General features: G+C 40.8%; 1 protein-coding gene and 1 long non-coding RNA gene across 8 annotated transcripts in view; both read right to left on the reverse strand.

Moving 5' to 3' along the window:
• rasgrf2a (Ras protein-specific guanine nucleotide-releasing factor 2a) overlaps positions 1-22,693 on the reverse strand; it is a 46,959-nt gene extending 24,266 nt beyond the window's left edge. For 4 of the 7 annotated variants that reach the window (XM_032539699.1, XM_032539695.1, XM_032539693.1 and 1 more), the window contains exons 1-3: positions 21,907-22,692; positions 3,115-3,221; positions 774-921 (exon numbers count right to left, since the gene is read on the reverse strand). In XM_032539699.1, coding sequence (XP_032395590.1) covers positions 774-921; positions 3,115-3,221; positions 21,907-22,185 — 534 coding nt within the window. In that variant the 5' untranslated portion in view covers positions 22,186-22,692. Of the gene's footprint in view, positions 1-773; positions 922-3,114; positions 3,222-21,906 lie in introns of all 7 variants that reach the window. The other 3 variants (XM_032539698.1, XM_032539697.1, XM_032539692.1) reach the window with 1 other exon arrangement.
• LOC116704320 (uncharacterized) lies at positions 1,493-1,931 on the reverse strand. Its single transcript, XR_004335655.1, has 3 exons — positions 1,806-1,931; positions 1,579-1,585; positions 1,493-1,523 (listed from the first exon to the last, which is right to left on the reverse strand). It is a non-coding gene; the product is annotated as an uncharacterized LOC116704320 (long non-coding RNA).
• Positions 22,694-23,654: the final 961 nt, after the last annotated feature.

Raw genomic sequence — 23,654 nt, forward strand, 5'->3', positions numbered from 1 at the left:
TATATATATATATATACATAAATAAAATTCATTATGCCAACCAAGCTTTTGCTAGCGTAAGTTGGTAAATTAAAGGTCTCGTGACATGAAAATTTCACTTTGAGGTTTTTTACCTTTAATATGAGTTCCCCCAGCCTGCCTAAGGCCCCCCAGTGGCTAGAAATGGTGATAGGTGTAAACCGAGCCCTGGGTATCCTGCTCTGCCTTTTAGAAACTAAAAGCTCAGATGGACCGATCTAGAATCTTGCCCTGTATGAGGTCACAAGGTGCAAGGTTACCTCCCCTTTCTCTGCTTTGCCCGCCCAGAGAATTTGGCCCCCCAGGAGAGAGAGACATCATGACTTTCAAACAAGCAAAGTGGCAGTTGGTCAAGACCACCCCCCCTCCCCCCCCCACCACCACCACCTCTCCAGGTTCGAATCCGTTTGCCCCGTGTCAACCATTTCTCGCCCAACTTTCCTGTCCATCCACTGTCACTATCAAATGAAGAGAAAAGCCCTCCCAAAAATAATCTTAAAAAATAAAAATAGAATAAACTTAAATCACACACACAAAAAAAAAAAAAATAGTCTTACCAAATTCGAACTTGAGGCTTCAAAACAGCATTGCACAACCAATGGATGAAGTCAGGGATACTACGTCCATTACTTTAACCGTCTATGCTCTGAACAAGTGTTTTCCTATCATGCCAGATGCTTTTGCATTGTTTGATCTGGATCTGAGTGCCTTTTAACAACATGCACATGTGTTGATGTGGAAGCACTCATGCAAACCTCAGCTTTGAGCCTCTCGATCTCCGTGTCCTGGTCCTCCAGCTGGGTGCGGAGCTGATTGGCTGCAATCTTCTCCGTCTCCATGACCTGGACCAGGTGGATGTACTTCTGCATCAGGATCTCACGCTCGATGATAATGTCAGAGTAACTAAAGGGAGCATGGGAAAGGGACGAGTGGGTGAGGAGATTCATCTGGCACAAAAACTACAGGTCCACAAAATGCACCTGTACTTTAATATTTTCGTATTCTGCTTCTTTACTTATATTTTGATTTAACCTTTTCAGTATTTAACCAAGAAAATACCTTAAAAACCTTTGCAAGAGTTGTAGCCAAGACAACCAGAAGCTGCAAATATTTTCAAGATCAGGCGAAACATCTACAACCCGATGTGTCTGCCTCCAAGTCAATTAAAGGAGAATTCCAGCCATTTTTACATTAATCTTGATTGTCATAAATATGTGTGTACTTTGGATTGAAGAAACACGGAGTAGCTGGCAACACGGAGTAGCTGCAGCAACATGTATAACACTGAGCTACAATGGCAACTCCAGGGCAAGTTTTAGAGTGCCTTTGTGCCTTTTAACAGACATAAAATGCAATGAAAATGCCTGTACAACATTAACAGGCCCCATACGTGACATCAAGATGCGTTTTCAACTCAGACATTGTTTTAAATTCATCTAGCCTGGTCCCTGTCTCGATCCTGCCGGTAGCTTGTAGCTGGTAGCTCTTATCGCCTAACGGCCATCCTCTGCACACTGTTTTCCTTTTTCCCGCTACAACGGGACTTCAGCGCGAGACTACAGCTAGCCTTCTCTAACGCTATCACTGTGCAAGCCACATACATCATTTTGCCACGTTTCCATGTAGGCACATAGTCACTGATATAGTCATAACCACTCCAGTGCTCAATTACGTAATTTTTAGGGGAATAAACTTAGCCATGACCTGTCCTCTGGAGGACATTACTACACCACCGCCGCTCCGTGGATTGTTGTTGGGATGATTATCACAGAAGCCTGGCTGAACACACGGCAGCTAGGAGCTAGCAGCTACCAGCAGGATCGAGACAGGGACCAGGGTAGGTGAATTTAACCAATGTCTGAGTTGAAAATGCATCTTGTTGTCACGTAAGGGCCCTGTTCATGTTGCACAGACATATTCAAAAACGTTTTCAAAGACGTTTTCAAAAACCCTTTCATCATCTGTTATGGGACATATTTCCAGTAGGCAACTAACTGCAAGCAGGCACATAGGGACACAAACGAGCAGGCTTATGTGCCGGGGCCCAATTTAACCACTAATTCCCATCCAATTAGATTGAATTTGGTGTTACTGACGCGAAAAAAAATAACGGTAACGCCACTGAAATTATTTGAAACTAAAGTAACTAAAATACTAATAAATAGTTAAGTAACTATCTGAAAAATCTACTTCGTTACTTCTCTGGTTAAGAGGCACAAAGGCAATCTAAAAACTGCCCCGACAACTGCTGTTTTTGCTCAGTGGTTTTTTATTTATTTTTCCTCCATCGAAAGTAGACACATATGACAATCAAGATGGAAAATGGCCGGAATTCTCCTTTAACATCCTGTCAAGCGACCAATGTTTCGCTTGTATTAGGTATCTGAGTACCTCTTTCCCCTTCTGTCAATGAGAAACATCCTGATATAACGTGTTTATACAGTAACTTATCAGCAGGAACCAACAAAGGCTTCATATTTTCTACTAAATGTTCAGAGAAAGACAGACAAAGAGAGAGAGAGAGAGAGCAAGAGAGAGAGAGAGAGAGAGAGAAAGAGGTGGAGCGAGATCAAGTCTGTGATGTAACCAGCACAATAGTACAGCACTAGTGTGACCTAAATGTAAACCACAGAGAGAGAGAGAGAGAGAGAGAGAGAGAGAGAGAGAGAGAGAGAGAGAGACACACACACACACACACACACACACACACACACACACTTATGTTGTTCTCTACAGATTCAGGGAATCGAGGCAGTTGTATGATAGGGAATGTAGTGTTTCACGACTGTGGTATTGGACTAGTAGACTGTAGTAACGCCTGCAGTATCTTTGTTAAACTTAAAGCTTCAGCTAAACATAACGCCTCCAGCATGAGTTCAAATACACCTTCAGGAGGACAGGGACGTCAGAGACGTGGGACGGCACTGCACAATAACAAATTGTGGTTATACTGTCCTGCTTGCTAAAATGTCTCTTCAATTGAGTGTTCTTTAAATGCTTGTGTAAGTCATAAGTTGTACACGCCATAAACATACATGAAGAAGCAAACCTTCATTTATGTGTAATGAGTTGTATAAGCTGCCTGTCTTTTCTCACCTGGCCTGCTGGATGTACTCCACCCACTCGTTGCAGTCCGACTCTTCCTCCGTCCGCAGCTCCAAAGGTTTCTGTCCATCGTGGCCGAAAATCACCAGGAAATAGTGCTGCAGTAGAAAAACAGACGCAACACAACAAAAACAGTCATTCATTTAACCTCGCAGAATGCGGGAGCCGCTGCTCTACCGCTGACTGTTGTGTGGGTTATTTTGTGACCCCTGGGTTTTAAAAAAGGTCAGTTTGGATTCACAAGTGTCCAAAATGTTACATTAAATACTTATGACTGATGAGACGGGGACTTACTCAGCAGCATGACATATAACAAAAGGAAAATGAGAGTGAGAGTTGGTTAATGGATTTCTCGAGTGTCTTTTATCCACGGCACATCCGAACTGCCAAGTAACCAGCGTTAAGTGCAATGCCAACATTTCAATCCGTGCATTGTTATGAGTACTGTGAGGATCGATGCTTCCTGTTGCAGGAGTAAAGGCCATTGCTTTAAAATGTTACGGTAACTTGATCCATGCTGATTTGCCTGAGCACCAATCAAGACATCCATAACTTCAGTGCGTTGTTTTTCATTGACATCAAGCAATGCAATGTTGAGCAGACAGCTTTTGTTTCAAGGTAAAAACAGCTGAAGTCCAAACTTCTCCCCTCCATGACAGAGGAGCACAGTAAGACACCTTCCCCTGTAATGTTAATTGCAATTGGGCATTAGTCTGATTGTCAGGCTACTTTATTTTTAAACGTCCCATGACATGGTGCTCTTTGGATGCCTTTATATAGACTTTAGTGGTCCCCTAATACTGTAATCTGAAGGCTCTTTTATATAGACCTTAGTGGTCCCATATACTGTATCTGAAGTCTTATATAGACCTAGGGTGCCCTAATACGTATCTGAAGTCTTTATATAGACCTTAGTGGTCCAACTGTATCTGAAGTCTCTTTTATTAGACCTTAGTGGTCCCCTAATACTGTACTGAAGCTCTTTTATATAGACCTTAGTGGTCCCTAATACTGTACTGAAGTCTCTTTATATAGACCTTAGTGGTCCCTAATACTGTATCTGAAGTCTTTTATATAACCTTAGTGGTCCCCAATACTGTATCTGAAGTCTTTATATAAACCTTAGTGGTCCCCAATACGTATCTGAAGTCTCTTATTAGACCTTAGTGGTCCCCTAATACTGTATCTGAAGTCTCTTTATATAGACCTTAGTGGTCCCTATACTGTATCGAAGCTCTTTATATAGACCTTAGTGGTCCCTAATACGTATCTTAAGTCTCTTTATATAACCTTAGTGGTCCCCTAATACGTATCTGAAGTCTCTTTTATATCGGACCTTAGTGGTCCCCTAATACTGTATCTGAAGTCTCTTTTATATAAACCTTAGTGGGCCAAATTGTCTTGGCAGACAAAGCAGAGAGAGGAGAGGTATATATTTTTTAAATCACGCATGGATGTGTACATAAACAAGTTGTTGCATCAATAAATCTGTTTAGAATCAAATTGTAGGCCTCTGAATCAAATCGTGAGGTACCCAGAGATTCCCACCCCCTACCGGGGACTGATCGAGGTCCGGTTTCATAGCTACATGCATGATGCTTATTGAAAGCAAAAATGAAGCCATATGTTCACGTTGCATATGTAATTTCTCTTTGTTTCATAACATCTGACTATACACTTTACTGTGAGGCTGCCTGGGGGAGAAAGTTGGCCTGTATAGTAATGATGTAACGATAAGCGGGTGAGAGACACTTGCTAGCGTGTGCCAGCTACGGACCAGAGATAGGCTTAAGGGCTTGTGTGTGTGTGTGTGTGTGTGTGTGTGTGTGTGTGTGGGGGGGGGAGAGTTTACATAACCATCAGGGCCTGTACAGCTTCTCACATTGCTAATGCGGCTTCCCCGGCCACAATCCTGCTTGAGGATAACAATGAGAGAGACACATAGCGACAGACAGAGGAGACACAGGCAGACAGGGAGGGAGACAGAGACAGACAGGGAGGGAGATAGCCAGACAGCGAGAGGAGAAAGAGGGAGACAGAGACAGACAGCGAGAGGAGAAAGAGGGAGACAGAGACAGACAGGGAGGGAGATAGAGACAGACAGGGAGGGAGATAGACAGACAGAGGGAGCTTTAAGCCCTGCGCTCTGCATCCCTTTGTCCAGTCACCAAAATCATCCGCTCATCTATCGGCCATGCACGCAGGCCTGGGCAATATATCAATATTACATTGATATCTGTAACTAGACATCGTCTTAGATTTTGAATATATTTGGATATATTAGATCTTGGATATTCTGAACTGAATGTTTTTATTTGCCTTTAACCACTTAGTCAATATATATATCCACATTACTGATGAATAATTATCTAAAATGTCATTGAAAACTATTGTAAAAGCAACAATTCTCAACCTAACAATATGGTCGCAATATTGAAATTTATGTATTTGGTCAAGAATATCTTGATATCAGATTTTCTCCTTATCGCCCAGCCCAGAGATTGGATGAGGTAATTCAGCTTGGGAACAAAAAACATTTTTAAACAAAAAGTCAAGAAACTTAACTTTTTATAACATTGGTTTTCCCTGCTAATAAGAGACTGAGGGTTGCCCATGTCCATCAAAAGAGATTTGGATCCAGAATATCCAGAATAATGGACTTACTGTAACTAGGTCTTTTAACTGGAGAGGGAATAAGATACCCAGAGACCTTGCTTTGGCCACTGAAATGCACCTAATTGGACGGCTGTTACGGGGAACTGAGTGTTAACTTGGACCAATTAACCCTATAACCCGAAAAATTCGAGAAAGAGTAAATGCTCCTGAGTGGACAGGGTGTTGATCTACTAGCTTCAGACACAAAAAGTACTATATCATCCGCAAAGAAACATAAGTTTATGTTGTTACCATACCTCCTACCAATACAAAAAACAAACAAAAAAAACAACAAAGAAGAAAGAGGGGAGCCCCATCTAGTACCTCTTCCAAGAGCAAAATATTCAGAAATTAACATTTAGTTTGCACAGCAGGCCCTGGGAGATAATACAGCATCTCAGTCAACTTTAATAAAATGCTGCCAAACCCATATACTGTATATTTCCAGAATTTTAAACATATAGCCCCATTCAACAATTTCAAATGGCATTTTTGGCAATGAGAGAAATAGCTATTGGGAATAGTTTGTCAGCTACAGACCATGCAATATTTCAAATGATGCTTGATATATCGTGACGCCCACAATTAAACCCCACCTGATCAGGATGAATTCAAGAACAACCTTATTTAATCTATTTGCCAAAAAGTTCTTGTCTTTACCCTTTTTTATGAATCATAGGTATGAATGCCTGCCTAAATGTTGGTGGCACTGTTCATTTCTCCAGTGCTTCTCTATGTTGTATTAGGGGTGTTGAAATTGATAATTTCATCGCGATGCAGTGACAGACCATAACCGATTATTACCTACTGATGTTACGTGATCATTTTTTGCTACTTTTTCTTTTTGCCTTTTGTTTGTTGGCTGCTGTGTTCAGACTCTGCTACATTCAGGAAGTGTCAGATTCAAGAGTAAATTCAATGAAAATGGGAGTTCATATGTATCTGACTGCTTGAATTTGTTGAGGAAAACCATGTTTAGCAATATATAATAAATTTGAGTAGGTGGCACATCATGACATCGCATTGAATCATTGACAGGATGATCACAACCGAATTGAATCGTGACACCAGTGAAGACTCACACCATATAATGTTCTAATTGATTCTATTCTATGTAGTTTATGTGCACGACTTGATCCAAAGACCAGTTTGTTTCTAATGAAGTAAGAAACATAGCTTATTCATGAGACATTGTAAACACCACTTATGTAAAGTCACTGATGCATGAACACAATCACACAGAGCAGCTGTAGTTTCTAAAGCATACAAAATATTCACCAGGCTTCAGCACATCTCCACACCTAAAACTTTTACACAAAAGTCAATTAGGCTCGTTTGAAAGGCTTTAAACGTATATTACATTCAGAGAAAGACAGATAAGATCCCCTCACAGTACAGTTAAAAGGAGGCTACAAATAGCCCAGGTACCCGCAGTGTGTCCTAGAGTCTGTGTGCAGTTGTTTTAACTCGGTATTCAGACAGTGACTGCAGGCAAAATAACTGGCAAGGATGCTATTCTTAGTCGAGCACAGCAGCCTCCCAGAGCCGCGCCACATGCTCGCTACAAACCCACAGACAGCATTACATGTCAACTCCATTCATTTCAATTTGATTTAACATTAAATCCTCGGTTTTAGACAACGCTAACAGTTTTATATTTCCGTAACTGTAAGAGTAAAGCGGTCTTACTTGTACATTTGAGGAAATACTAAAAGTGTCACAAAGCACACTTTGGATAGGACGGTGAACTATTTCTAATGCAGTTGAAAAGCAAGAAATTCCTGCGGTAGTGCGGTATACCGCAACCCCCTTACGAGAGTAGCGTAAGTTAGAGCGAGAATGGCAGGGTGCCATAAGTGAGTGACGTCAGTGCCCGTGTGGTCGCGCAAGGAGAGCGAGCGTTAACGGAAAATAGCGTGCCGCTGTGATGAAAAGAGAGAGGAAAAAGAGATAGCAAATTTGATGTAAAGTAAGTTAAAAGTGAACAATAAAACAAGCTAGAGCTTCACGGCGGCTTTTTCTGTCAAGGCCGTGGGAACATATTGAGTTGGTGGTGCTGACAAATCGGCTCCAGTTAGTCCAAAACGCAGCTGCTCGCCTTTTAACTAAAACAAAAAACATGAACGCATAACGCCAGTCTTGGCCTCCCTCCACTGGCTACCTGTTCGTTATAGGATAGATTTAAAAAAAAATGTGCTTGTTTTTAAGGCCTTGAATGGTTTGGCGGCATCTTACCTGGCTGATCTCTTATGCCGTCATTCTCTAGTCAGAACGCTGAGGTCGTCAAATCAGTTGCTCTTGGACGTCCCAAGGTCAAAGCTAAAAAATAAGGGCGAGAGAGCCTTTGCAGTGGGCGCCCCCACCCTATGGAACAACCCCCCCGTGCAGTGGGCGCCCCCACCCTATGGAACAACCCCCCCATGCATATTAAAGCTGCACAGACCACAAACGTTTAAATCGCTGCTTAAGACGCACCTTTTTGCTTTTAACCCTCGTTAATCTGGATTCTGATGTTTATAAAGTGTTGTTGTTTGTCTCCCTGTGAATAACTTTGGGTGTAGTAATCTTTACACTTGTTATTTATGTATTTGACATCGACCCTGTTCAGCACTTTGATCAACTGTTGTTTTTAAATGTGCTATAGAAATAAAATTGACATTGACAAAGTTTCGAGAGTGACATTTTCAGCCAAAGTTTCAACCACCACGCTACATCCATCACAATGCTCCACAAGCAGAAAAATTAAAACACAAATGAAATCCAAAACCCCAAGACACGGCAAAACTAGGCACGGGTAACGCAGGACATAGGCACAAAGCTACGGCAATGGTACAGAACAGGCCAACTGCACTACAAGCTCAACCGCTGAGCCACAAAACACAAGGGTATAAAACACATCGTTGAATTAAATTAAATCAAAAGTTAGCTGTTGCTAGCAGGGTCGCTGTGGGAGTGACAGGTGTAGAGGTGCTGCTGCTGCTTTCAGTTGCAGTTGCTGAGTTTTCTGACTCACTTCTATTAGGTTTTTTAAGCCTGTGATTGATTCATGAAGAATCCCAAAATGCGCTTTTGTGTTATAGGCAAGCTAACTTCTGTAGCGTTGACCCGCCGGGAAAGTTTCCCCAATCTTCACTCATGAATGAGTGTCAGAGTTCCCGCAGCCATGGTATCTCTTGTCAATACCGCCGGTCAAGTGAATGGCATTACCCCCCCAAAAATAAATAAATCGGCTTAAACCTTAGCCTACAACGGGTTGCAGGCCGTCTGGCAGCCGAGCAGGCAGAGAGCAGAGGGGGCGACCCATCAGCTGGCTTACTTGCTCTCTCGCCCAATGTAAGCCGCTCTGTCTTAGACTACGAAACGTGCATGGACGATGTCACAATCCATATCATTAGACACAAAATGCCGTGCACACTAGTTGGCCAATGTTTTTCCGGTGATGCCAGTGACAAGGTCAGACCCGCAGTAGGCGTCACGTGACTGCGGTGTTGCAGGAATGCGCTAACAGTCCCAGCCCTAAGCACACTTTTAAAATTAAATTCTCTTTTTAAAACAATTGTATCATCCACATCACTGATCACCTCCTTGTTTCCATTTTGTTTTTATTTTAGACTATTTAGTGGGTTGTTTTGGTCTCAATCGGCCAAGATTTTTTGTTGATTAGTCATTTTTTACGCTTTTTGACTAAGAAACTTATATCATATATCTTGTGTTTTGCGTGATTCTTTGTGGAGAAACTCAGTTTGACAGATCTGTTGATTAAATCTAATTTCTTACTCGACAAAAGTTGAATGAGTGTCAACTAAGAATTTCTTTTCTTGTGGACAGCCTAGAGTTTTGCCTCGCTGATACTATCGCTGCCATCCAAACAGGCAGATCATGTCTAAGGATGAAAAGATAAACAAGTGTAGATTTGGGCACAAATACATTTTTTCCGAAGCTACAAATGAATGTTTTTGCTCTCTGAACCAACCGAGCATGAAGTTAACCCACAACAACAATCACAGCACAAGCCTTCACTGAGCTACATGAGCTTTTAGCCTGGCTTGTGTTTCCAGTTCATTAAGCAGGAAATCAGAGCTGTGAATTGCATTATCACTTGTTCATATTTAACAGCCTATTTAACTCATATTACACTAATCCAGAGGGTTGTTCAGCGTCCCACTGTTTAAGATTATTCTTTGAGCTTTTCTTGCCATTATGAGATAGTATCGCTGAAGATCGACAGAAAGCGAGAAAGCGAGTGAGAAATGCCTCAGTCCTCCATAGTCCCCAGAATGCATTGCACGGCTGCTCACAGAAAACAAATGAAATGTCACTGACAGTGGACCCGTACTATTATATGGGGCGCACGCTCTACCAGGTGAGCTACAGGGCGCCCCAGTTGCCCAACAGTGGAGTCAAATCCCCTTTGTGCATGCTAATGTTGTGGTTGTCTACCAGAAGGTGTCATAAATTGACTTTTAATCCAGTTTGACACATTTTTGCAATACACTTTAGGCCTTGGTGGTTTTAGACTATATTAAAATCGTGAATCGGTGCAGCAGTATTACATTCAATGTAGCACACCGTTGTGATGAAGACAGATCTGAGCCAGAAGGCAAAGATCACAATCTACAGGTCAGCATTTGTTCCTACCCTCATGAAAGCTGGGTCAAGCATTCTTGCTGCTCTTATTTTCCTCATTGTATATGTCTTCTTATTTTTACTTTTTATATTTATGTATATATATGTTTGTCTGTGGACCTTATTGGTAAAATATGTCTTGTCTTCACCATGGGATAGAGGGAAACGTAATTTCGATCTCTTATTATGTCCTGACATGTGAAGAAATTGACAATAATGCAGACTTTGACTTTGATTTTTAACGTGAAAATGCTTTATTCCACGTTTTCATCAGTTTTTATAAGCCGGTCCATTTGTTTTGGTGAGGAGGAGACCTCTGCGGATAAAAACCTCCTGAACGATGAACACTGAAGGAATACTAACCATCAGAAAGTGTTTGCAATGACTACAACTCCCATGATCCAACGCTACTTCATACAGCACCAAACAACGCCTTGTTATTGTTTCGATTGAGAGATCCCTAGAGGCAGAAAAATGAAAGATTGTGGGTTTAAGGGGACGAGATTTTGACTTGTACTCACAACAATAAAGAATCCTATTTACTTATTGAGATCAACCCACTGGACTACAGTCATGTTATAATGAACAAAATGATGAGCGACCCCAGATACAGGCAATTGAATAATTTATATTGTATATGTGGAGAGAGTAGGCATCACATGAGCCGGGTTATCAATCCCGATAGAGTGCTTTGATGCTCTCTGATGTTTTGTCTGACTTGCTCCATTAGAAAGTTGCTTTAGATTATCCAGAGGCTTTCATCAGGACGAGAGCAAACAATGGCGGCCTGTGTCGAGCATCGGCTGTTTCCTCTAACGTAAACGGCTTCATCTCCATACATGAAGAGCTACGTTACGACGTCAACACACAACTTTATATTTCTGTAGCTCCAGTAAAAATGTCATTTAGATCTGCGTTACACCAAAAATCCAGAAATCTGGAATAGTAATCCAACATTTCATGACATTTCTTTTTTAAATTTCTGAAAGAGTGACAGTGTTTTTTTGTGTGGTAAAGCTCACAAATTTTGAGAGAAAAAAAAAATCAATTATCACAATATTTTTCACCAAATACATTGATTGCGGCAATATTGTATGGTTGAATATCGGTGCTTTCACAAAATATTAAACACAATGAGAGTTTTAGTAAATAATCACAAAGTTTAAAAGTTTGAAAAGAGCATTGAAAGCATTTGAATACCTCCCACTGAAGCTTTATAGCCCAAAAAGTGATATTTAGGACAGCCCTGGATAGTCAATAAGACAATTAATCTAAAAAAAGAAAGAAAAAAAGACAAACAGGTTCCAGCTCGTAAAATGAAAATCTGCCATTTCATTTCATGTTGCGGTACAGTTTAAATATTTTTGGGGTTTTGACATTTGAAGTCACCTTGAGATTTAGAAATTTCTGATGCATTAGACATAATTAACTATTTGTCTTTTTTCATGTGTACAACTAGGGCTAGGCAATATACAGTATCTGTACTATATTGATATCAATATGAGACTGGATATCGTCCTAGGTTTTGGATATCGTAATATGGCATAGGTGTTGTCTTTTCTTGATTTAAAGGCTACATTACAGTAAGTGAAAAAAGGCTAATGAAGATAGTAATGCCTACATAAATCCCTTTGTCAAATGTGTCCATGATTTGCCAAGAAGACCCAGTAGGGTCAAAACGTTGCCTTTTGTTTGTATTAAATTATGGGATCATAAGGCAGTGCTGGACATTTTTTCACTTTAGCATTTTCCCTCTGTCCTGCACCTGCCAGAGGGTATGATGCACACACAATTTCTGTTATATACATTACAGTAAGTACCAGACTTACTGGTATTATTTGCTTTTAGCCACTTGAAAATTTGTGAAAACACCAATAGTCAACCCTACAATATCGTCGCAATGTCTGAATCTATGTATTTGGTGTAAAATATCGTGAAATTTGATTTTCTCCATATCGCCCTGCTCTATGTACAACCGTGTTCTCTCTCCTTCAGACAAAACCTCATTGAACTGGTTCTTTTCCAACACAGCCCGACCTTTAGTCTTATAATCTGACTTCTTTGATGGGTGCTGAATGCAGCTCGGCTGTGCTGTCCACTCCGGTTTAGTAACTGGTGAGCCGGCAGACAGCCCCCCCCGTGGCTCTAATGCCAAGCTGTCACATTGCAGCTCAACTTTCCTCTTTTATTCTTTAGTTTTTATGAGAGAGAACCCCTAAGAGAGAGAGAGAGAGACAGTTTGTTGGTCAAAAAGAGATGACTGGGCGCCCAGAAAGCTCAGTTGGTAGGACGGGCGCCCATATATAGAGGTTTATTCCTCAACGCAGCAGGTCTGGGTTCGACTCCGACCTGCGGCCCTTTGCTGCACGTCATCCCCCCCTTCCTCTCTCCCCTTGTCTTCATCCGTCCTGTCAAATAAAGGCCTAAAATGCCCAGAAAAAAATCTTAAAACAACTGGAACAAACTCCCAGAAACCTGCAGATCCGCTGCTACTCTCAGTTCTTTTACATCAAGGCTGAAGACCTTTCTTTTTGATGCTGCCTTTCTTTAAATGAACGCTCATTTCTTTAAATTTCTTATGCTGCACTGTAACTTTTATTTTTGTGTTTTGTGTCCTAATGTTTCTATTTTGTTTTTAACTGTCTATTCATGTGTTTTATTAGTTTTTAATGCTTATGATTTTTAACTGTTTGTACTTGTGTTTTATCTGCTTAACTGATTTCGTGTAAAGCACTTTGAATTGCCCTGTTGCTGAAATGTGCTCTACAGATAAAGCTGCCTTGCCTTGCCTTGCCTAAAACTAAAAAAAAGGCGAGATGACTAAAAAATTGAAAGTCATTTGCAGCTTGTTAGAAAAATGATGCTTAGAACGGTTTTGCTTCAGTTTCTTTGTTAAAACCATTTGCCTCCAAACTGCTGTTTTATCATTTCTGTCTTTCATGTGTCAACCATTAAAGGGTGGGAATCTCTTGGCACCGATTCAGAGGCCAACGATTCGATTCATAACCGATTATCAATGCAACAATTTTATTATGTAAATTTCCAGGCGTGATTTAAAAAAATACATACAGTATAAATCTGAGTTTGTTAGCTTTTGACATATTTGTCACACACAAGTTGTAATGAAATGTTTTGTCTACTGAGGTCTTTATTGTGTAGTCATCCCATGCTTAAGCCTTAAACATGCTGAGTCACCTTCTGTCACAGTGATCTTCCATGTCCGAGGCTCAGTCATGTTTAAAAGGTGGAGAACATGAAACATGAGGTGGTCACATGTAATGTGATAAAGTAGATCAAAAGCCTTTATGTGTTTTGCCTAATTGTTTTATGCATGTCTTATTAGATCATATGTATATACACAAAACTTTTTGTCCTTTCGGCCATTTGTGTTTTTTTCTGCATTCTTGCCTAAACTAAGTTGTTGTCCATTGTCCCATCCTCTTTCAGTCACTCTGTTTTCTGATTTGTTCATGTCTGGAGACAGTAACTTTAAAAAATTTATATATTTTAATAATCTATTAACTTATCAGAATCTAGCATCAAATCGCTCTAGAGAGAATTGCGATGCATCTAAGAATCGATTATCTTTCCCACCCCTAATAAAAGCTGAGTGACCTTGCAAAGAGCACAGGATGTATCCCTGAGGGCAGATCACATGATGTGGAGGAGATCCCGGGCCTGACCAGAGATAAGAAGAAAAGCTACTGATTGCATGAACTGAATAACTAATTAAACTCCCAACTCCTTTAAAAAGACACTGTTGTGAACAATCTCCAGTCCTTTTATGTACTTATGCTCAAGTACTATAAACTGACTCTACTCGCTGCAAGTAAAACTTAAGAGAACTCCAGTGATTTTGTCCTTACACAGCTCAAAATTAATTTGAATAAATTGCCGAGGCGGATATATCTCTCATTTGTTTATTGCAGATATACTGGTGCTGCTGTATGTCGGCTGGTCAAAAACAGGAAGCTGCGGCACAGATGTGTCACAGACATTGAAGTAATTTTGAAACCGTAGCCATGTTTTAGATACCAACAGATACAGTATTAGGGACCACTAAGGTCTATATAAAAGAGACTTCACGATACAGGATTAGGGGACCACTAAGGTCTAATAAAAGAGACTTCATACAGTATTAGCGACCCTAAGGTCTATATAAAAGAGACTCAGATACAGTATTAGGGGACTAAGGTCTATATAAAAGAGGACTTCAGATACAGTATTAGGAGACCACTAAGGTCTATATAAAAGAGACTTCAGAACAGTATTAGGGACCACTAGGTCTATATAAAAGAGACTTCAGATACAGTATTAGGGACCACTAAGGTCTATATAAAAGAGGACTTCAGATACAGTATTAGGGGACCACTAACGCCTATATAAGAGCATCCAAAGAGCACCATGTCATAAGACCTTTAAGTCTTTAACAGACTTTGGTTAAAGGTTGATGGAACAGGGCACAATTAATTTTTAAAGCGATTAAGTCTGCATCTCGGCATCCTGTATCTTCTGCCTGATGGTAAGAGCTCGTGAGTTGAGCTTTGTGAGTTGCTCCAGTTTAGATTTGGATTGTACGGATATATTCCTATACCATGCCCCTTTTCCGTATTTGATCAGAATTTCCTGGTAGTACAAAAACTGTTTCTGGTCCACACCGTACAGTCTTCACCTTCTCAGGAAGTATAAGCTCTGCTGGAGTCTGGAGCAAAGGCTATCATAAGGGTCTCCAGGGTTTCTGTAAGAGGAGACTGTTACATTCAATTTAGGAAGACTACATTTGGTTAATCAGCTTTTTCATTTACAGCAGTAGAAAAGTGGAACTTAATTCTACTTCTCATTAGAGATTGTGCAAGTTTCAGCAGTTTTAAAATGTCTTTAAAGACTTGGCTGAAGGTGAAACAATTATGGGCCAACTGACCTTTTTATAACATGGAATTTATATATTTTGTATATTGGCTTATACAAACATTATGTATTGCTTGTTATATGTTGTTGTTAAAGGTCTTTGGATGCTTTTATGTATACACCTTAGTGGTCCCTTAATACCATATCTGAAGTCCCATTCCCAAAATTCAGCCTTGGTTGGTTAACACTTCGCAGCTTCATTTTTTGGGATCTGGAGGTAAGGCTGTATTGTGTTAAAGGCTGAGCTAAAATCAATAAGTAAACGTGCGCATGCTTTCCAGTCCTCCAAATGTTTGAGAATTAAAGGTCAGCAAGGTCAGGGCTTTTCTTGTGTCTATAGGCAAATTGGACGTGATCCAACAAGAAGGTTTATATCTGCTTTTAACAAGGAGACCAAAAATTTTTCCAAAAAGTGCGCCACAATTGAAGTTAATGTTGGTCTGAATGGCCAGGTTGGTTCAGTGGTAGGAGCGGGCGCACATGTACTGAGATGAGAGGTTTATGCCTCGAAGCAGAGGTCCAGGGCTCAAATCCGACCTGTGACGATTTCCTGCATGTCTCCCCCCCCCCCCCCCTTCTATCACACCCCTTTCTACCAACTGTCTGAAAAATGAAAAAGTGGAAAAGCCCAAAAAATAATCTTTAAATAAAAAATAAAAAATAGTTGGTCTGAAGTCTGTGTTCTCAGATGGACAGGCTTTCTTAGGAACTGGAGTAATGACCCTTTTCTCCAGAGGGTTAGGACAATGTGAGTATCCAATGATACATTATGTCTACTAGTACGGATGTGTGGTGAGAGTCTGGCGTCGTGAGGGTGCAAAAAAACAGCTTCAATTATAGTAAAGCGCTGCCTTTTTTTTGGCAGCAACTTATTAAGATGGGAAGAGTAATAAATTAGATTATTTGTTACTGAAAAAAGTAACGCTTTTATTTATAACTCAGTTATTCCCATCACTGGTCATTGGACACATCCAACAACATGATCTCTCTAGTATCTTAGAAGTGTCCTTCAAAGGCCAGGGAACAATGTGAGTAAACAAAACTTTTGCAAATCAGACAACCTGAAAAACAAGTTGCAGCTTTAAATTAAAGATACCGTTATGTTATTTGGTTTTTGGAGGAAAAGCTGCCCTTCTGGTTCTTTCCTCTTTCAAGTAATATGACTGAAAACTCGTTATCTGCAGACAAACGGTCATGTGAGTGTTTCTCTGCAGGAAAAAGGACAATAAAGCTCTGACACAGAGACAGGATTGTTGTCCTCTGTATTCTGCACCTTTATGACCTGTGGTGCACAACAAAACTATTGAATATCTGTTTAATATAACAGACTTTACAGGGGGAAGGCTGAAATTAAATTTAACCGAGTTAAGAAAAAATAAGAGCCTCTCCGGTCAGACTCCCCTCTCAACAACAATAAAAAGGGATGTTTTTTAAAGCCATGTTAGCTCCACATTTCAGAATAATTGGACTTTGTACTGTTACTGTTCTGCTTTAAAAGTTCAATCGATCCTGGATTTCTAGTGATCGATAGCTAGTGTTGGGCGATTGGACGAATGTGGGTTTTTAACTTTTTTTTTCCCTCGTTGACTAAACTACTTTAAGGGGGCAGCCCTGAAAAAACAATTGTGACTAAGATACTGAAAAATAGACTTGTCCTTTATGTACGGAGGACAAACTATGTAATGGTGACAATGCCTTTTTCTGACAGCCTCTCATATTATCCAAACAGCCCCTTGCATTACACAGAAATGCCTAAAACATGCTAACAAAAAACTCACTCACATGAAGTAAAAAATATTTAAGCCCATTAATCAACATGTGGAGTGATTCTGACAGGCTGAGCTTTAAAATGTAATGACAAACAACAATCATTAAGTCATGACTGTGTTTCAGCAGATTCCCCCCCCCCCACTGGAGCGTGTGAACACACCGTCACCACATTAAAAGGTGTGAATACAACGTGTCTGCTTTCACTCCGCAGCGACAGATTACCTGCGCATCCATGAGACGAGATTATATTTAACAAACGTAATCCAGTTTGTATACACATGAAATGAACTATATCCATACGGGATCTGTGGACTGTATGTGGAGCAGAAAATTAGCTTTCATAGTTTACAAAGTAACCACTCGTCTACATGGCGCCAGCTGCTGAAGGGATGAAACGTCTTCAGACCCCGCAGCAGCAAAAACTGGAATATGGGTCATTTAAAATTAGCTTACCCACAACAAATATTTTCATAATCTAATTCTGTACTATTGAAATCATCAATAGCATCAGGCTTCTTCTGTCTACCTCATTACACAGGACTCTCTCTATAAAGGATGTTTTGTTATTTTCAACACATTACTGAGTCCAGGATTCACAGCCATGTACATTTTTAATTTTACCAGTTTTATTTTTTATTTATATTTTTTTATTTTTTGCTTGTCCATTTTACTGTTATTGGGTCTTATGTAAAGCTCTTTTCGAAAGGTGCTATATAAAATAAAACCTATCACCTGGCTTGGTTGAATGCGGTCTTTTTTTTCTTGATAACAGACCATTGCTAGTATAAATATAACTGCGTTGCCATGGACGCAGTGCTGTTCACTCTGGAGGACAGCGTGTGGCATCCGAACTAGAGTCCGACCGATATGTTGGCGGGCCAATATATCGGTCGATATTAGGCATTTCCCGATCTATTGGTATCTGCATTTATAATGGACGATTTCTTTATTTTTTAAATGTTCATTAATCAGAAAAAAATTATGACAAATGATTCTGATAAATGAATATTTAAAAAATAAAAATGGACGGTCAACCGTGCTATGAGCGTTGGTGTTGCATAGTCTGTCCACCAGAGGACGCTCTACAACGTCCCTTGTTAGTGATGCTGTCTGTCCACCAGAGACGCTCACCAAGTCCCTGTTAGTGATGGCGTTGCATAGTCGGTCCACCAGAGGACGCTCTACAAACGCCCTGTTAGTGATGGCGTTGCATAGTCTGTCCACCAGAGGACGCCTACAACGTCCCTTTAGTGATGGCGTTGCATAGTCTGTCCACCAAGGACGCTCTACAATGTCCCTGTTAGTGATGGCGTTGCATAGTCTGTCCACCAGAGGACGCTCTACAACGTCCCTGTTAGTGATGGCGTTCATATTCTGTCCACCAGAGGACGCTCTACAAGTCCCTGTTAGTGATGGCGTTGCATAGTTGTCCACCAGAGACGTTCTACACCGTCCCTGTTAGTTAGGGTTTGCATAGTCGTCCACCAGAGGACGCTCTACAACGTCCCTGTTAGTGATGTGTTGCGTAGTCTGTCCACCAGAGGACGCTCTACAACGTCCCTGTTGGCAACACTTTTTTTAATTGTTTTGTGTTAAAATACTTTAAGTTTCATTTCTTAAGTGTGTATTTTTATAAATTTTATTTATCAGAACTTTAATATATTTTGATGTTCTGTTGTGACAATAATATATTATTTTAGGAAGAACTCATAAATAACTACAAATAACTAATGTTAGGGAAATCTGTTTTGTAACGCGTTTAAAAATATATATCGGATTTTTCGGATTCGTATCAGTCTTAAAAATCCTTTATTGGTAGGAATCTAGTCCTAACGTGGACACAGTGAAGCTACGGTGTTAGCTTAGCTAGTTACGTCGCAAAATGTTTAACTTACAGCTGTGTCGACATGCAGCGGCTGTGCAAAAAGGAAACGAGATGAAATAAATGAGGACATAAACGTGAACGTAAATATTCCCTAAGAAGCCATTCGCCTCGTCTCACTTCACCATCAACGGAAATGTTCAGTTTAACGTGAATTAGAGACGCCGATAGCCAGATAGCCGCTAGTTAGCTCACTACAACGCTTCAGCTAATGTGTCATTTCCTGCAGTGACTAAAACAGCAGCTGGTCATGTGTCCAGCACGGCAGGGCCTCATAAAACATACGGCTACTACCACAGCCCGTAAGGTGGTGTAGAGCGACAGACGAAGGGTTGCATTCAATAGAGTTTACGTTGCTATGGACGCAGGAGTCCAATGGTAGAGACGTGGACCATTTTGTTTAGTGGAAGCAATACAACCATATTTAAATCCAGAGTGGGGGCTCTTACATACATCCTACTCCCCAGTTCCTGCACCCTTTGTCGGACCACACCCATTTTTAAAATTGGCCTTCATTATGATCTGAGCTACACACCCATAAAGTTGTGACCTCTCTCTCACTCACACAAATACACTGAGTGTGGTTTCTTTATGAAAATGTATAATTATTTATATATTGTGTAGTGACAAGCTGCTGATGTGGGGCTTCCACAGTAGTTTGTAGACCATAAAAACATTTTTTAAACTGAATAATTCAACATCTCAATGATTTACGAAGTCTTACTGTAGACAATGTCAATGAACAAGTAACAACTCACATTGCTTGTAAACAGGCTGTATGATAGATAGATTTCTTGTGTATTAATAGTAAAACTATATATTTTACAGCCTTGTACTGACCTATAATATTTTGGGTGCTTATCAGTAACAATTTGTATGCTTTAATAGAAGGTGTCATTTTCTTTACTGGCTGCTTTTGTTAAATAAAAAACAAAATGAGGGTCAGACTTGCAGCAGTTCGTTCTGAAATGAAACCGTGCATGTTGAGTAAAGACTGTTTACAAAAGGTGAAACTAAGACAGAAGTTAATGCATTGAAAAGTTAAAACAAACCCAAATAAAGCTCCAGAGGGATGATACACTGCAGCCTCCAGTCTTAATCTGTGTGTCAACATGTCCCTGGTTTAACTGGGATCTTTCCCCACCTCCGACCTATTAATTAGGGTTTTAGAGCGTCAGTCAGGCAAAACAAGACATTCAAAGTAGAGCCCGACCAATAAAGGATTTTTAAGGCCGATACAAAATATTTGGTTATTTTAAAATCCGATATTCCAATGTATATATATATTTTAAATATCCAGAAACGCATTACAAAATAAAGAGATTTCCTTAGTTATTCCTTAGTTATAACATTAGTTATTTGTAGTTATTCATGAGTTCTCACTAAAATTATAATTTTTTTGTCACAACAGAACATCAAAATACAATAAAGTTCTGATGAATAAAATGTATAAAAATACAAACTCGAGATATGAAACTTAAAGTCTTTTGAACAAGAAAAAAAAACAATAATAAGAGTTGCCAACGGGGGAGCTGTAGAGCGCCCTCTGGTGGACAAACTATGCAATAACATGACGGGCAACTCATAACATGGTTGCCCGTTTTTTGTTTTTTTTAAATATTCATTTATCAGAATCATTTGTTTTTCATTATAAATGACTGATGAATTTATATTAAAAAAAAAAACGGCCATTATTAATGCCGATACCAATATATCGGGAAATGCCTAATATCGGCCAAATGTTTTGTGATGGGACTTTTTCATCATTCTCTGACTTGTTAAAAGGGTGTAACTTGGGTGGGTGGGGGGGGGGGGGGGGGGGGGGGGGGGGGGATCTCCATCTACAATGCCTCCATCTAGAAACTCTTCATTTCCTGCATTTTGTTGAAATTGTATGCAACAATTTGCCCATGGTAATGTCTTTATTCATATAATTATAAATGAAGCGATCTCCAGTATTTGAGTTTATTTTTAAGGAATATATAGGCTTACATTTCAATAAATATTTGCTTGAGTTTCCATAAAATCTGAAAGAGCAATGCTCCTTAAAATAACTGGAGAAATGGATGCTGAGTTGCTGTGAAGGTCTGTGGACATTTAACACGAGGGACCATGTAAAACTAACTGTAGTGCCCCACACTTAGTTTTTTATGGGGGAGGGGGTAGTTTAGAGATTGGAAAAAAAAAATATATATATATATATATATATATATATATATATATATATGCTTGCAACATAGTTCGAACTCTGACTTCATTACCCCAGTCAGTTATGATCGACTACACATTGTGTTTAATTACATCAGAAATATTGTGTTGACATATTTTCTGCATTTTTATGAGCAAGCGTCTCCAGGACCAGGACTTTATACAAGTGAAGTCACTTTAATATGATAGATTTTCTTGAATTTTTCTTCTGTTGTTGTACAACCCTGTTTAATACTATTTTGAGTGATTATCACTAAAAGGTGTGTATGGTTTTAAAGGAGTCTGTGTCATTTGCCCTGCGTTGTGTGTTCCTAGGCTGCAGTTTATTTTGTTAAAATTGACCAAAAAATGGAAGTCAAACTCACAGCCGAGTTTGTGTAACTCATGAAACCATGCATGATTCACTATTCATTGATGCAAAAATCACCAAAAAAAAAAAAGCTTCACATGGAATTATTAATAAAAGGGAACATCAGCCTCCATTCTTAAACTACTGTAAACTTTTAACTTATTAAACTGGTATCTTCCTCCACCTCCAACTCAATATTAGGGGTTTAAGACGGTTGGCATGGCAAAACAAGATATTTAGAGACGCCGCAATGGACTCTGGGAACTTGTGATGGGACTTTTTCGTCATGTTTTACCCTTTTAGACTTTTCTTTCGGAAATATTGTGTTAAAAAAGATATTTCCTGAAAGAGTGCATTGCCTCCGTTCCGGTTCAGTGGGACTCACCTGCTGTTTCTCCATGGGCTCCTTGCTGATGGCGGAGACTTTGGGTGCAGGTGCCCGCTCGCACGTGCATCCCTCCAGTAGGTATATCCCGGAGGGCCTCGCGCTCTGGTCGTTCTCAAAGTAGAAGAGCACGTTCTGGTAGAGAGCGAAGTACTTCTCGGTCCAGCGGCTGATCTCCGTGGTCTTCTTGCTCAGGAAGCCGCGCTTGGAGCCCTCTTTACGCGCGACCACCGACAGATACAGCGCGTGACCCTCGTTGTACCGCACGCCCTTCTGCATCTTATCTCCAACCGGATTTGTTTTGTTTTTTTTAAATTTCGGTGCCAACTTCAAACAGTAACCCGAGGCATCATTGCTTCTCCCGGTTTTCGGTCACTGCCGTTATAAGCAGAGAGAAAGCGGTTTATATCTCCGTTAGCAGGGAAAGTAAAACCAGGCTTACCATGGTAGAAAAAGTTGATTAGACACGGGCAAATTGGCGCTTTAATGCCGGGCTTTCCCACAAAAGCAAAGCCGCAGGAACCACTTCACGACGCTCCCATGCTCCAAACTTCGGCGAGGAGTTCGCTGGCGCTCGAGCCCTCCGATGTTAGTCCACCTGAGCGATGAAAACGCATCAAAAGAAGAAGAAAGCTTACCGTCCCGCCGGCAGCACCGGGGACAGAAATAGACCGAGGGAACAGACGGTGACAACGGAATCACGACGGAGATCAGCGGTAATCGCCTTTGACACCAACTTAAAGAGACAGGTCGCTGGCTGCAGCCCGCCGCGCGCTGCTGCCTGCTCGCTGCGCCTCGCGCCTCATCACAGGAGCGCACGAGCCGAGGAACGCCCCCTTGGAGTGCAGGTGCGTAAGGGGGGGGGGGGCAAAGGTTGAAAGGGTAACATCACAGCCTGACAGGTGTGTTGGAGTCTGCTGGCCTCCATTTTAGATGCAATGATTATAATAACAATAATAATTTTTGGTGGGACAGATCAGGGGTGGGGGTTCGGTAGCCAGTTTTTTTGGTTTTACTTTTGGATTATCTTACATTTTGTGTGTGTGTGTGTTAAGGTACAGGGGGCTGAAAAAAAGAAAGGGCTAAAACTGTGATATGTAATGCTGTTAATCTTGTGCCTTTCAAAAAATAATCCCAAAAATGTATACTAAAATAGATAAATAACATTTACAAAGCGCGTTTGTAGCTGCTCAAAGACACTTTACAATAAACCATAGTACAAGTATAATAAAAGTAGCCCGGTCCTACCAGACTCTGGTCCACCAAGCCCGGTCCTACCAGACGCTTGTCCACCAAGCCCGGTCCCACCAGACTCTGGTCCACTAAGCCTGGTCCCAACAGACTCTTGTCCACCAGACTCTGGTCCACTAAGCCTGGTCCTACCAGACTCTGGTCCACTAATTCTGGTCCTACCAGACTCTGGTCCACTAAGCCTGGTCTCAACAGACTCTTGTCCACCAGACTCTGGTCCACTAAGCCTGGTCCTACCAGACTCTGGTCCACTAATTCTGGTCCTACCAGGCTCTGGTCCACTAAGCCTGGTCCTACCAGACTCTGGTCCACTAATTCTGGTCCTACCAGGCTCTGGTCCACTAAGCCTGGTCCTACCAGGCTCTGGTCCACTAAGCCTGGTCCTACCAGACTCTGGTCCACTAAGCCTGGTCCTACCAGGCTCTGGTCCACTAAGCCTGGTCCTACCAGGCTCTGGTCCACTAAGCCTGGTCCTACCAGACTCTGGTCCACTAAGC

This window comes from Etheostoma spectabile, chromosome 16 (genome assembly GCF_008692095.1).
Source record: "Etheostoma spectabile isolate EspeVRDwgs_2016 chromosome 16, UIUC_Espe_1.0, whole genome shotgun sequence".
Taxonomy (NCBI): domain Eukaryota; kingdom Metazoa; phylum Chordata; class Actinopteri; order Perciformes; family Percidae; genus Etheostoma; species Etheostoma spectabile.